Raw genomic sequence first — 15,499 nt, 5'->3', positions numbered from 1 at the left:
AGAGAGAGAGAGAGAGAGAGAGAGAGAGAGAGAGAGAGAGAGAGAGAAGAGGGGGTCAAATACTTACCATGAAGAAGAAAAATAAACATGATGAGTGCATATATAAAGCCCTTTCACATTATATTATATCTACCTTGAGAAAAAATTACTACACGATCAGACAGAGACGCAGAGTCAGACAGACACATAGATATACCTATTCTTAGCATGATAAAGAAATAAAACATGATAAATTCTTATATATAGCCCTTTCACGTTAAATATTTACCTTGAGAAAAAATAACTACACTATACAGCATGACACAACGCACACGACGGATACGTGCATTCACACACAAATAACGGCGAGCGCACACACACACACAGGTGATATGTCTAAGAACGCCGAAAATCACAGCGCGCAGCAAGTTTGTTGGAGTCACCCCTTAACCTCTAAGAACGGCGAGAATCACAGCGCGCAGCAAGTTTGTTGGAGTCACCCCTTACCTAAAGCCGTCTGCCTACCGTTCTCGCAGGAGTGCGAGTGGAGTATACAGAGTGAATATATGCGCGCGGGCAAAGGGTTGTCCGGTCTGGTTGGCTGACTGTGTGTATGTATGTAGACTGTGGTATGTAGACTGTTGGTGCACTCTCTTGGGCCGTGCTCGCGTCGGTCACCCGGGAGCCTTGCTACGGTGCGGAGTTATAAGTGTTTGCGTGCATCTACGGAAGCGATCCAAGGTAAGAAGTCTTGAACTCTTGAGTTTTAGGTATACTATTGTCGTTATTATGCATATTGTGTTCACTATGGAGAGCACTGATGAGTCCTAAACAGGTGTAGTCAAATTTTCTTGTGAGACTCTCTCTCTCTCTCTCTCTCTCTCTCTCTCTCTCTCTCTCTCTCTCTCTCTCTCTCTCTCTCTCTCTCTCTCTCTCTCCATCCTGCCTCGGAAGGTTTGGTCGGGTGAGGCGGACCACCGCGGGTCGCTAATTCCCCTTTCGGCCGTTGTAAGTATTTAAACAAGTAAAAGTTGTGTTTTTTTTACTTTTACTGCAACGGATGCCGAGCAATTGGGTGTTCAAGACAACAGTGAGGACGTTTTCAGAAACACCCAGCATATTTGTATTATTTTGTTGAGAAAAGGAAATCTTGTTGGCTGCTCATTATGTCCACCATTATACCATACTTTGTATTGCTGTTTTATATTGTTCAGCACGGTTCATTTGAGCATATGATGCTGGACGACATATAATCACAACAATAAATATAGTAGTAGTCTATTGCTAAATAAATATAAATAGCCTACTCGAAAAAAAACAAAAAAACTAGGACGTATTTGTGGAGTTTAGAACGTCTTACTTTTACTTTTCTTTCACGACACAGTCGTGGGAAGAGTGATGATGTTATAATAAACGAATGGAATTAGTTAAGTGTCCGACAAGAGCAAGTTCGTTTGGGTGGTGTCCCAGCCTCTCCCCAGCCTTGTTGCATCACCCCAATACATCACTCACTGATATGTCAGCTGTTTAGCTACTATTTGGATTTGTGTATTAGGTATTATCTATACACTACATAAGGCTATATAGTGCTATGAATGTGTCGCTTTTCAGAATGATAACAATAACTTTTACAAATAACATATGTGACAACGTTGCTCTCCGACTTTGTCAAGAACACTCCCTCCTCCCAGATCTTCACCCGCGATGGCAATTACTGATTGTTACTCGGACTCGTTCTCGTGTGCTCCACAAATGGAAGAACTTATTTACAATGTGACGGAGGAGGAGTCGACGTCTGTCCTTTATTCTGCTAATTCTGCCTAGGTTTGACAGGGCTGTGCCAAAGCCATCTTTATATAAAAGCCTTAGCCTGGCCGCGAAAACCATCGATGACGTCACGCGTTGGGTCCGTTGGCTGGCGGTGGCCGGGGCGGGAGGGGGGGGGACAAGGAGCGTCAGTTGCATTTCAAACATTGTGGTGGTCGAATGTACTCGCTCCAACACAGTGACACTCCATATACAAGGTGAGAAACTTATTTAGTTGTGAATTAGTACAGTACTTTATTATCATAGTACTGTATAAAACTGTAAAAATCACGTGAATATCATGTGTCATATCATTCCAAACACCGTGATGAATGCCACAGCCCCTGATATAAAAAAAGTAAAATATCTCCCTTTTCAGGATATTGAATTATAAATGTAATAACTGATGATGGAAGTTCTTATGAATTTTCTATTTGCTGAGGTGAATGATATAATACACCTTGACAATACGCATGTTAATTATCACTTTGTTTCTAGGTAGACTGAATCTACTGCAAGGCATCATGGACCGGTTTCATACATATGCATCTCTGGTTGGCTGGCATAAGCATGATCCTGTGAGCTAGTGTTACTCCTGGCAACTACTTTTGACTAGTTCTTCCTGTGAAACAGCTGTCTTTCAAAGGTGAGAATTTAAAATTTAACATTGCATAAAAAATTAATATATGACTGATAGGTGACAGGAATAAACAAGATAGGATTAGCAACGGGAGTACTTACTGTATAGATTTTAGAAACTGTAGCCACGTGCCAACAGGTGAGAACAGAATTATGCAAAAGGGAACATCTAGGATGATATACTTGAAATGTTTATGCTAAGGCTACAAGCCTGAGAAACAAGAAGGATGCGTTATTTAGTTATATAATGGAGGAAGATTTATGTGTAGTATGTATTATAGAGGCATGGATACCTATATAATGAAAAGTTTAAGGAGAGTAGGAAAGAGTATGATGTAGATGGGTATATCATATACCTATATTAATCAGAGAGCTGATAGGAAATAGTGTGGGTGTAGTGACTTACATGAGAAACACATTTCCCTTAGTTAGGTTAGGGATCAGATAGAATATAATCTTTGTGGGTTGATGATAGCGCAAATAAAAACAAGGTAGTAAGAATTGGAGCTTTGTATACACCACCAAATCAGTCACCTGAAGTAGATGACATTATAGGTAGTAGGTGAGGTAAATAGGGGATTTCTAGGCGGGCACTTATTATACGGGATTTTGATCCTGCCTCAGCAAACTGGGAAACAATTGTAGGTGGTACTCGTGCAGAAAATAAGATCATAGAAAGTTTTCAGGATAATTATTCAGTGCAGGTTGTAGACATACCTACTAGGACAAATATATTAGACTGTATTAATTAACATTGAGCATTGTGTGAGGGTTGTTGAGGTGTGTGTGTGTGTGTGTAGTCTCTCTCTCTCTCTCTCTCTCTCTCTCTCTCTCTCTCTCTCTCTCTCTCTCTCTCTCTCTCTCTCTCTCTCTCTCTCTCTCTCTCTCTCTCTCTCTCTCTCTCTCTCTCTCTCTCTCTCTCTAGGACCTAGGTTATACCTAACTACTTAGATATGAGTATATACTTTATTTACACTCAAATGAACGCATTTGCTCAAAACGAGTAATGTAAAATTTAGTAGATATTAAAGGCGATATCAGTTGATTATATATTAACTTATATTTTAATATACAATCTTTACTCCATACATTCCAAACGGGTTCTAATCTTTGATTACCACTTGTTATTTATTAAAAATCTATCTATATGCCAGGCTCAGATTCCCCAAACAAGGGGGTTGGCCTTAGAAGAGGCATCGACAGATCCACACTTGGAAAGGGTCCAACCTATAAATAAATCCATAATATTTTCAATAACTTGCCTATCACATTGTTGCTACAAGGTTTCATAAAACTTGTATTTGCAGATGCCGAGGTCATGCTGTGTGCCAGGATGCAAGTCCAACTATAAATCTGCAGATGCCTCTGCGTTCAGTTTCCCTAAAGATGAACAGCGACGGCAGCAGTGGATGAGGGCTATCCACAGGAAAGACTTTACTCCAACAGAAAATACAATTGTTTGTTCCAAGCACTTCCAAAAACGTTTCATCATTACAGAAGACAGTATGACACGCGCTGATGGAACTGTAGTAACAGCAAAGAGAGGCAGGCCATCTCTACATAAAGATGCTTGTCCAACCATCTTTGAAAACCAGCCCAAGTATATGTCCAAGGAAATACCAGCTCCTCGCACCACTCCACAGGAAAGGAGAGACAAGCTAATTGAACGTGATGAAATGGTGTTCAGTGATTGGATTGAGAAAGACCAAATAAACAGCTTTAAAGAATTTTGTGAAGGATTTACTGAAAAGCTCTCTAAAGGTTGGCTGCATCTTTCCAGTGATGACTATGTGTCTTTCCTTAGAATTAACTGCGATGGCCAACCAAAGCTAACAGTGTCCTTTAAAGTTATGTCAGATTTAACAGTTTCAGTGTGGCTTGAAAATAATACCTTAAAACCAAGAAAGTTGAAGTGGCTTTTAGGAGAAGCAAATGCATGTGATTTGTGGTCAAAATTTGAGAATTTACTTAGTCACCTTAATCTTGAATCTGCATCAACTTTAACTGTCACTGATAAACTTACTCAGTGTAAAGAAACTATTGAAGAGATTTTGGAAACTGACAATGATGAAATGAGCTCCAAAAAGAAAGTGATGTGGTTCTGTGCTGAACAACTAGGTTTGATCTGCAAAGATAGTATGAAATACAGCTGTGATTTTTTGGTTTGGTCTTACAGTGTGTTTATGACCAATCCATCACTGTACACAAGTCTGCGTGACAGTGGAGTTCTCGTTCTTCCTCACCCTAATTACCTTAGGAAACTGAGTATATCTACTGGTGCTAAGTGTCTAAATACAGAAAATTCACATGAACTGTTTCTGAAGGAAACATTTTCTAGTATGAAAAGTGAAGAAAAACTGGTGAACGTACTGCTTGATGAGATACATGTAAAGAAGGGTCTTTCTTATAAAGGAGGGAAAATTTATGGTGCTTCTGTGAATTCAGATGAACCAGCAACAACAATTCAGGCTTTCATGATTTCATCACTTTTATCAAAGCACAAGCATGTTGCTGCTTTGTATCCAGTCTGCAAACTGACAGCTGACACCCTTCTTGACTTAACACACAAAGTTTTGGCATTCCTACATGATATTGGATATAAAGTTGTTTCATTGATTTCTGACAATAACAGGGTTAATAGAAAGATGTTTGAAAAGTTATGTGATGGGCCTCTTACCCCCTCCATTTCAAATCCCTATGATTCAAGTGAGCAACTTTTCCTCCTGTTTGATTCAGTCCATTTGCTAAAATGTATACGAAATAATTGGTTCAATCAGAAGAAACCCATTCAAACTTTTGTAATACCTTCACCTTCCAACCTCACAATTCAAGAGGAAGCAAGTTTACAGCCACTGAAAGAACTGTATGCCAAAGAAAGAAAGAAATGTGAAGCTAGCTCCAGGCTTATCAGAAAAAGTACTTTTCCCCAATAACTTAGAAAGGCAGAATGTACAGCTTGTTGTGAGGTTGTTTGATGAAAAGAATGTGGCTGCACTGAAAACTATGAATTTGCCAGGTGTGTCAGGCACTGCTGCTTTCTTGCAACAAATCATGTCATGGTGGCATATAGTAAATGTTAAAACTCCAGATAAAGGTGTTGCCCTCCGTCAAGCACAATGTGACCCCATCAGGCAGGATTCATCTACAGATCCAAACTTGCTGTTTCTCACTACCTTTGTTCAGTGGCTTGCAGCTTGGGAGGGAATGGAATTGGTGCAGCATGAAAGGATTGGTCAGCTCTCGCGAGAAACAGCTTTTGCTCTGAAGCACACTACAGCAACCCTAGTTAAGTTATGTGATTACCTCTTGAAAGACCATGACTTTCGCTATGTTTTGTTGGGAAAGTTCCAAACAGACAAACTGGAAGGTAGATTTGGACAATACAGGAAAATGAGTGGTGCAAATTATAATGTGGCTGTTGCTCAAGTAATGGAATCTGAGAGGAAAATCAAAGTTAGTAATGTTCTTTCAATGGGTTCATCAAAATTTGGACCATTAACTCTCACTGAATTGAACCACTCTCAACTTGAATCTAAATCTCACTCTGAATCCGTAGACTGTCTGGAGAAATTCAAGGGTGTTGAGAAGTATGTCAAAGAGCAGAGTTTGTCAAAGCAAGATGAAAGTGTGATGATGTACATTGCTGGTTATGTAGCTCATGTAGTCAGGAAAAGACTTAAGTGTGACCTGTGTGTGAGTCGGATTTCTCTTGATAAAGTAATGGAGGCAGAAATTCCTGAAGAATGTCAGTATCTCCACAGTCTTGATAGAGGAGGCTTGAAATGGCCAACAGATTTCACTCTGTCTGTGTGTATCCACACCTATCAAATATTTCAAGCTCTGCTAAACAATTTTAAGACAGAATTTATTCAGTGCACCAGTAACCAACGACTAGCCCTCGTTAGGTTATCACTGAATTTTCAAGGGACTCTGGTTGATGTAGAGGAATGTTGTCCATGTAATACATCAGTAAGTCAACTTCTGAGGATGTGTATTTGGCCTGTGACAAATATTTTGTTGAATAACTTCACAAAATCATACAATGATACAGTAGGCCGAAAGGACGATAAAAAAAGGAAGCTGTCAACATTGAAAGAGTCTTAGAAGACAGTATATAGGTTATCTCTTAAGACATTTTCAATTAAGGATCAATGTAGGTATTTTATTGCAATGGAGGATGGTTGTGTGACTGATGATATATGCTCTGTAGAGTGGTAGGGATTGATTTATATAAATGCTTTCAGTATTTACGTATTGCCCTTTTTTCTTGAGCATATTTTCTATTTTGGGGCACAACATTTATCTACACAAATATTGTTTTGACCTGATATTTACTCCCTGAAATATTATTGATTTATTTTTTTCCATTAAAGTAAATGGTATGTTTTCATCAATATTTTTATTTCCCTGACTAATGCTATATCTGGATAAAGGTAAGTGATACATTTATTAGAGAAACCAGGATCTAAATTAAAAATAAAAAAAAACCTAATGGAGATCTAGATTTACTATACAAGATGAAGTAAATATAAAATTACTACTAATACATGCAATCATGTACAGTAATAATAATAATAATAATAATAATAATAAATAATAAATAATTAAAAGGTAATAATAATAATAATAATAACAATAATAGTTATCATAATGATACTATTAATAATGTTAGTGGATAGCGTGAAAAAGGTGGATGAGAAATTAGAAGAGTTTTAGTGAGTGAGGCATTGCGGACCCAACGCGTGACGTCATCGATCCCAGGCTAAGTCTTTTATATAAAGATGGCTTTGGCTGTGCACCACTGGATTCCCTGAACGGGCCCCATTGAAATGGACTTCATAGCTGAGTCTGAATGCTTGTATAGGAGGCTACTAAGCCCTTGCCCTGGTAGTGCTCTTAGGAAAGCTACCCTCCTCTACGAGCGAGTGTGTGTGTGTGTGTGTGTCAGTGTGTGTGTGTGTGTGTCAGTGTGTGTGTGTGTGTGTGTGTGTGTGTGTGTGTGTGTGTGTCACACGTGTATTGAGTTGACAGCATGCACACAACGACGTCCCCTTTCATCCTGGCATCCCCTTTATCCTGCTACAGCGGCGCGGCAATGGTTCAACAGCAGCGCCGACACATGCCATGCTGTGTAGCTTATCGTCTGGAAAATATTGTTTGCCTAAACGAAAATGCCTGAAGATGTGAAGCACTCAAATGACCCCTGTGTGTTGGACGTGCGGGAAGAAATGGTAAGCTTGTTTTTTTTAGTACTTTACGAGTATGGTAGTTAATCAGTCGTCAGACACAACACCAATTTCGCTAACTCGTTCAGCCATAAGTCAGATTATGGTGGTTGTTCTGAAATAAAACTGCAAGTTTGTGCACATAGCAACAGCATATAAACCAAGGCTGATTTTATATTATGTTGCGTTACTTGACTGTATTACAAGGTTCTGGTGTTGGCGGGACAAATTATGCTAGCATTTTTGTTTTTTGTTTTTTTTTGTTGTTGTTGTGTGTGTGTTGTTAGCTTGCTATTCATGCTCATGCTTTGACATGGTCCATTCATGTTAAAATTACATACAAATATTACGACAGCTTCACTCTGATGAATATGAAGCAGAAAATAATCAGTGGAGTGCGTTCCTTATAAAAAAAAAAAAAGGGTAAACAAATCACTTGTTGGATGACAGTCAGGAGGGAAAGACTTTTTTAGGTGTTTCCCGTAGCTACGGTAGGCTGTCTTGAGGGACCTCCTGCACGGCCCCAGCCCGTTAGTGCCGCAGGCGAATTTTATTACTAGTGGCTGCCGTGATATGACTCTGTCGGGAGCATGCTGCCCCCCGGTGCTCCACTTAAAGGGAGTCGCTGAAATTAGGGTTGATTGAAGATCTGGGTAGCATGTGGGTAATTTTCCACCACTCGGCGATGACTAGAAATATCATCGTGTTGAGGCGGGACTCGAACCAAGGTCCACGGGCTCACCACGCCCGCATGCTGACCACTCGGCCATCGCCTCCCCATATATACTTAAACAAAGAGGTAGGCAAAGAGTTAATGAGAAAGCTGCTGGACAATCATCAAGGTGAAAAGAATGAGAATGTTCTTAAAGACATATACAAAATTCATCTGCCTCTTTGATCAAGTATTTTTACTATACAAATATATAATGGTACATATGTAAACATGACAAAATATGGCGAAATGTGAGCAAAGAAACGTAAGTTGTGAAATTATGATGATAATTTTTTGGGGGAGGGTGGATTTGAGTAAAAGATAGTAGACCGACATTGGTTACAAGCATACTAAACAAAGTTGTATGGAAACCTAATATTGTATTTAGCGGACGATAAAGAAAAAAATATATGAATAACATTTCGGCACATTGATAGGATCTGCTTGTCATAAGTCTTATAAAGTATTTTCGGTAATATCTATTGGTCATGACAGGCTTATTTAATATTAATGGTAATAACAGTATGTAATGATAGCCTAAAAGGTATTTAGAGAAAGATCTGTTTGTCATGGCAGCCAAACATATTAAGAGTAAGATCGGTCTGTTGTTCAAAGATTGCTCCCTCCCTGTAGGGGGAGCACGGGCCTTTGCCAATTGCGGCCAACGGCGTAGCAGGGTGCCGACAAACCGACTTTATCGGCTGACGTCAGCCGAGCCGACCAAGTCGGTCTGTCGACGAGGACAGGCGTGTCTCATCGGTCTGTGGCGACAGCCTGATGAATACATAAGGAAGCTTTGTTGATCATGACAAACTAATAAATATATTTCGGATACGATTAAAAAAAGTAGTAAAGGCATGGCTACTCTGCCAGTGTAAATTTAGACAAACAAATATTTAACATAATACAAAGTTTTTCCTTCTTTCGGAGAAACCCGTTGCCTGCGAAATGCATTATATTCATTGTGAGATAAAGCTGAATTTGAGGTTTAGATGAGATGTCAGCATTAGCAGGTAAGTCAGGGATAACATTTAACTTAAAAGCACTTTAAGAACGAAGAGGTAGGGTAAAAAAATTGGCAAATTCTATGCACACTATAGTCTGTTCAAACCGACTGCTCATCTGGGGCTTTCTCTCTCGGCTCACGTGGTGGTGACACTCGCTCGCATGTGCCCTTGGTGCTACATGTTTTTATATCAGTCACCTTAGCTCACCTTTCATACAAGACAGACAATTTTACTCAACACCATTAAACGCAGCAATGATTGCAGATTGTAAATATACTTGTCACAGCTCGGTGAAACAAAAGTAAAAAAAAAAAAAAATCAGTAATATATAAGTTATCTTTCACTTCTTATATTCATGTCATGGGTATATCATGACATGGATGTGACAAGTTTATACCACCTTTTCAAGTAATTTATATTTAAAGTAAATAATGATTTAACGCAGATATAAGCCATCTCATACTAAAGAAGAATCTCATGAATATGATGTTATAACAAGACCCAATATAAGAGGAACACGAAAAGATTTGTCTAAACATATTGCGTCCCCTACAACAAGGGTGTTTTATTCTTCTGGGGCACCATTGGCAATCTCAGTGTGCGTCCATGTTTATCCTTAATATAAATTAAGTTTATTTATCAGATTTACTGGACTCAGTAATACGAGAGAACATTATTTTAGATCAACTAAAAAAAAAATAGGTGATCTAACTTTGAAAATGTTTAGCATTTTGGGTATCCTATTTGACACGGGTCTAATTTTTGTGGTGGTAAGTACTTATATTTGTCTCAATAGTCCTTTACCAAAAACCTTAACACATACTTAACAGTTGCTTCTCTGCGAACTTTCTTTCGTTCCCTTAATTATAGAAACGGAGAGAGAGAGAGAGAGAGAGAGAGAGAGAGAGAGAGAGAGAGAGAGAGAGAGAGAGAGAGAGAGAGAGAGAGAGAGAGAGAGAGAGAGAGAGAGAGAGAGAGAATTTGCCCCTGAGTAGCTGAAGAGAGGCATTAGTGTTTAATGATATCCAGCGACACTGCAATACAAAGAAACATCCAATTCACCCCCCTCGCTCCTCCCTGCCCGCAGATAGACAACCAGTTCGGGCGCCGCGCGGTGAGGTACCATTGTTCAGCGGGCAGCGGCGGGGCAGCGGTGGGCCTCTTCCTGGTGCCCGGCATGGGAGGCAGCATGAGTGGCAGTCGGGCCAAGGTTCTGCGCTCGTTCGCCCTGACACACGGCCTGCCATTTCTTAGGTAGGAAAAAGAATGATTGTTTTTACGACTCAACTTTTGTTCACCCTTTTTAACCATAGTTCGAAAATATATTTTGAATTCAAGCAAAAAGTTTTTATTATTATTATTATTATTATTATTATTATTATTATTATTATTATTATTATTATTATTATTATTATTATTATTATTATTATTATTATCATTATTACTATTATTCTTTTATTATTATTTTATTATTATTATTATTATTATTATTATTATTATTATTATTATTATTATTATTATTATTATTATTATTATTATTATTATTATTATTATTATTATTATTATTATTATTATTATTATTATTATTATTATTATTATTATTATTATTATTATTATTATTATTATTATTATTATTATTATTATTATTATTATTATTATTATTATTATTATTATTATTATTATTATTATTATTATTATTATTATTATTATTATTATTATTATTATTATTATTATTATTATTATTATTATTATTATTATTATTATTATTATTATTATTATTATTATTATTATTATTATTATTATTATTATTATTATTATTATTATTATTATTATTATTATTATTATTATTTTTATTATCATTATCATTATTATTATTATTGTTATTGTTATTGTTATTATTGTTATTGTTATTATTAATATTAATATTATCATTATTATTATTATTATTATTATTATTATTATTATTATTATTATTATTATTATTATTATTATTATTATTATTATTATTATTATTATTATTATTATTATTATTATTATTATTATTATTATTACTATTACTATTGCTATCAGATAGGTAAAAAAAAATAATGTTTTTACGTCTTAATTTTCGTTCTGTTTTCGACTATAGTTCTAAGATATATTTTGGAATGAAGGAAAGTTTATTATTGATGTTACCATTGTTAAACAGAGCTCAGTAAGTAGAGTCGGACGATTAGAAATACTACAAATTATCACGTCTTAGCTATGACACACGTAAGGCGTAAGAATAAAGGGAATAATGGAGGTCTGACAAACTGATTGGATCAAGCAACGAAGTATTAATCTTGACCGCGGCCCCCACGAAGCGCCAGAGGCCATGTCATCACCTTGCAGGGCCAAGGCAGGTAAACCGGGTGTTTGTGTCGCTCACCAAGATCTGATCACGTGCTGGACTCGCGATCCCTATAGCCAGTAACCTCCCCGGGTGAGCTTTAGAGCTCCGCTGACGGATCTGTGGGTACACCTAGAACCTCACATCGCGCACACACACACACACACACACACACACACACACACACACACACACACACACACACACACACACACACACACACACACACAAACCCGGGAAGCGGGACACAACCCCCTAACACACACACACACACACACACACACACACACACACACACACACACACACACACACACACACACACACACACACACACAAACCCGGGAAGCGGGACACAACCCCCGACCGACACCCCCCGGTACCCACTCACTGCTGGGTAGACATGGGGCACGGATTGAGACTGCCCATCCGTCTTCACTTCATCCTGGAATCGAACACGGAACTTTTAATTTGTGAGGCGAGCATGCTAACTGTGTGTGGTGTGTGTGTGTGTGCGGGGGGTGGGGGGGGGGGGGGAGTGAACGCATACCCTCACTGGTCTACTGGCGCTATTTCTGTTGTAACACGTCCCATTCAACTGTCCCGTAATACTTTTCCCTCCATGTGACTTTTCTCCTGGGTTCTAGAAGCGATGCCACATCCATGCTGAATATTATCTGAAGCAAAACTTCAAACAGGACTGATAGGAAGAGATTGTATATAGCAAACATAATTCACCACTTTACTAGTTTTATTTTGCTTCTAGTTGATAGGAGAGAGGATTGTTGTGCCGCCCTGTCTTGGGATGTAATGGCAGGTTTGTTGCTTCAGCTTTGACTACACGTATTTGGGATCATCTGTGGCCGAGGAACACTGTGAGCCGTGGAACCTGATCTCGCTATGGCTGGACGACGCGAGACACATGCTGCGGCTTGCTCGTGGGAGGCGGTTGGTGCTCGTAGGCTTCTCCATCGGCGTCACGGTGCGTTTCCTGGGGGGCGGGGAGAGGGGAGGTGTGTGTATATATGTAGAGAGAATGGGGGTAGGTAATCACGGTAGAGTTGGCCCAATCTCCACAGCCGCCCACGCACCCTGTCCACCATTTCCCTTGCCGACAGGTGGCGCTACAGCTCGCCCTGGGGCATCCCGAACGGGTGTGTGGCCTGGTGCTGTGTTCGCCCGTGTTCAACATCACGCAGATCCTCCCTCCGCGGCACAGGCGATGCCCCTTGATCTGGATTATCTCCATGTTCCTGAGGTGCAAGCTCTCGGTACAGCACATGCGCAAGTTTCTTCGCGACGCTGCGCAGTACAAGTTCACCCTCAGGCCCGACGCTGTGCCCGTGACCTGCCCTGTGAGAATCGTCCAAGGCATGCAGGTGTGTGTGTGTGTGTGTGTGTGTCCCATGTGTGTCCACGCGTAGTGAAATGAGCGCCGTCGTCACCTAAGAGTTATTTTCACTAATTATTTAACATTCAAACATACTTTACTTAAATCTCCTCCACCCCCTCTACCCGACTCCCTCACTCCGAACATCCCCCCAACCACCACCATAAACCACTCCCCCCTCCCCCTCTCCTTCCCCTCCAGCTCTCTCCAACCCCCAAAAATACCCCCACCCACTCATCCCTCATCCCTCCCTCCCCCACCCGGAATTTTCCCTCCACCACCACCATACTCCACTCCCCCTCCCCCTCTAATTTATCTCCATCTCATAAAAAACCCTCCACCCAATCATCCCTCATCCCTACTCCTCTAACCCCCCATACCCCCTCACCCCAACCACACAGCCACCAGCCCGGCCCTCCACCCCCACTCCCTACTTCCAACACATCCCTTCCCACTCCAATACTCCAAACTCTTTCCGTCCCTACCTTCCTTCATTAACGCCTTCGTGGTGCAGTGGTTAGCGTGCTGAGCCACGAATCTGCGGGGCGTGGTTCGAATCCCGACCCGATCTGTCGGCGTGCAGATCACTCAGCTGTTTCTGTTGTTGTTGTTGTTGTTGTTGATGTTGGAGTTATTGTCGATGATGTTATTGCTGTTGTTGTGTGTATTTTGTTTTTCTTATCTTGAGGCAGATTTTGATTTAAGAACAAACTTTTTGCCTTGCGTTTCCGATGACAATATATTTTCTATGACAAAAAGAACATGGCTCCTCCAGCATTTTGAATTGCCGATCTCTGTGCCAAGTAATGAGATTGATGATGGCCGTTTGCAGGACATTGGAAAGGCTATATTACACTATATGCTCCGTTAATAAACAAGTGTCAAGTCAGTGGTGGTCCCTCGCAGGACATCTTCCCGTACACGAACGCCATCGTGCTGGGGGAGGCGCTGGCGGCCTCGGACGTGACAGTGACGCTGGTGAAGGCGGCGGACCACTACCTCCTGGACCACGGCAGCCTGGACGCTGTGACCCGCGGCGTGGCCTGCATCCTGGCCACGCTGTGAGTGTGTGTGTGTGTGTGTGTGTGTGTGTGTGTGTGTGTGTGTGTGTGTGTGTGTGTGTGTGTGTGTGTGTGTGTGTGTGTGTGTGTGTGTGTGTGTGTGTGTGTGTGTGTGTGTGTGTGTGTGTGTGTGTGTGTGTGTGTGTGTGTGTGTGTGTGTGTGTGTGTGTTGAGGGAGGGTGCAAGGAGACTGAATAATATTCCAATGTTTTGTTGCTATTGTTGTTTACAATTGTTTTTATCTTGATGTAGCTAGAGATTATTATTTATACAAGTATATATATATATATATATATATATATATATATATATATATATATATATATATATATATATATATATATATATATATATATATATATATATATATAAGGCATCGCGAAATATTTTGATGATTCAGTCTCTTTTTCTAAATGTAAGTTGAGCAACATTACTGTTCCGGTGACGCTGCACGCGCAAACACACGGAAGCAGTGTGGCTCCAGTTTTACGTCATTATTGTACGACATAGATCTTTTTCGATTTTCGTGGTTATTTATTTACCTGTTTGTTAATTTTTTATGTTGAAGTGTTGTAACGCTAAAACAGGAAAACATATTTTCATGATGATTCACAAATGACTCAGATGATAGTAATAATGATGAAAACATCTATTTGCATCTTTTTTCCCTCATCTCTCCTATCACGTCACAGTACACGCACTCTGTATGCTCAGTGTTGTTCCTTCATGTGAAGGCCACAGCCTCCACCACGATGAGCGAGCCACCCGTGTGTTCCTTCCAGATATTCATGCCAATTTTGCACAGTCACCATCACAACACCATTGGTAATGTTGATGGCTGTGCCTTAGCTACAATGCATAGCATTACTCACTTCAGTGTAATCACTGCATAATGACAGGTATGGCGCATTAGATATTTATCATAAGAGTAACCAAATATTTTGGCTATGAAAAAGGAAATATCCTAATCAGGTAGTAGTGAAAACAAAACATATAGTATATGAAAATACTACATGAAGCGGTTCAGTCTGTGTGTGCGTGTGGCGAGAACACTGACTTGGCCCACGGTGTTATGGACTGGCTCAGCACGACTATATGGCGTTGTCGATACCTCCGCAGGACAAAGATCCGGATCTTCTAGTCACTTGTGCTCCTGGTCTTACACTATGGCTGTGAGACATGGACACTAAATGAGGACTTGGAGAGGCAGATTGATGCCTTTGGTAATAAGTGCCCACGCAGAATCATGATACGTCGCTAGAATGACTGTGTTAATTAACCCTATAAGCTCCGACGTATTCAAATTTTCG

The 15,499-nt window shown here is 39.9% G+C and overlaps 1 protein-coding gene across 4 annotated transcripts in view; it reads left to right on the top strand.

Moving 5' to 3' along the window:
* LOC126992930 (palmitoyl-protein thioesterase ABHD10, mitochondrial-like) overlaps window positions 1-14,384 on the top strand; it is a 40,819-nt gene extending 26,435 nt beyond the window's left edge. The window contains exons 1-6 of one of the 4 annotated variants that reach the window (XM_050851761.1): window positions 590-720; window positions 7,510-7,655; window positions 10,456-10,622; window positions 12,570-12,720; window positions 12,857-13,117; window positions 14,035-14,384. In XM_050851761.1, the coding sequence (XP_050707718.1) occupies window positions 7,596-7,655; window positions 10,456-10,622; window positions 12,570-12,720; window positions 12,857-13,117; window positions 14,035-14,193 (798 nt within the window). In that variant the 5' untranslated portion in view covers window positions 590-720; window positions 7,510-7,595 and the 3' untranslated portion in view covers window positions 14,194-14,384. Of the gene's footprint in view, window positions 1-565; window positions 721-7,509; window positions 7,656-10,455; window positions 10,623-12,569; window positions 12,721-12,856; window positions 13,118-13,960 lie in introns of those variants that run through there. The other 3 variants (XM_050851764.1, XM_050851760.1, XM_050851763.1) reach the window with 3 other exon arrangements.
* Window positions 14,385-15,499: the final 1,115 nt, after the last annotated feature.

Source organism: Eriocheir sinensis, unplaced genomic scaffold, assembly GCF_024679095.1.
Source record: "Eriocheir sinensis breed Jianghai 21 unplaced genomic scaffold, ASM2467909v1 Scaffold523, whole genome shotgun sequence".
NCBI lineage: Eukaryota > Metazoa > Arthropoda > Malacostraca > Decapoda > Varunidae > Eriocheir > Eriocheir sinensis.
This window is presented reverse-complemented; position numbering and strand designations above follow the sequence as displayed.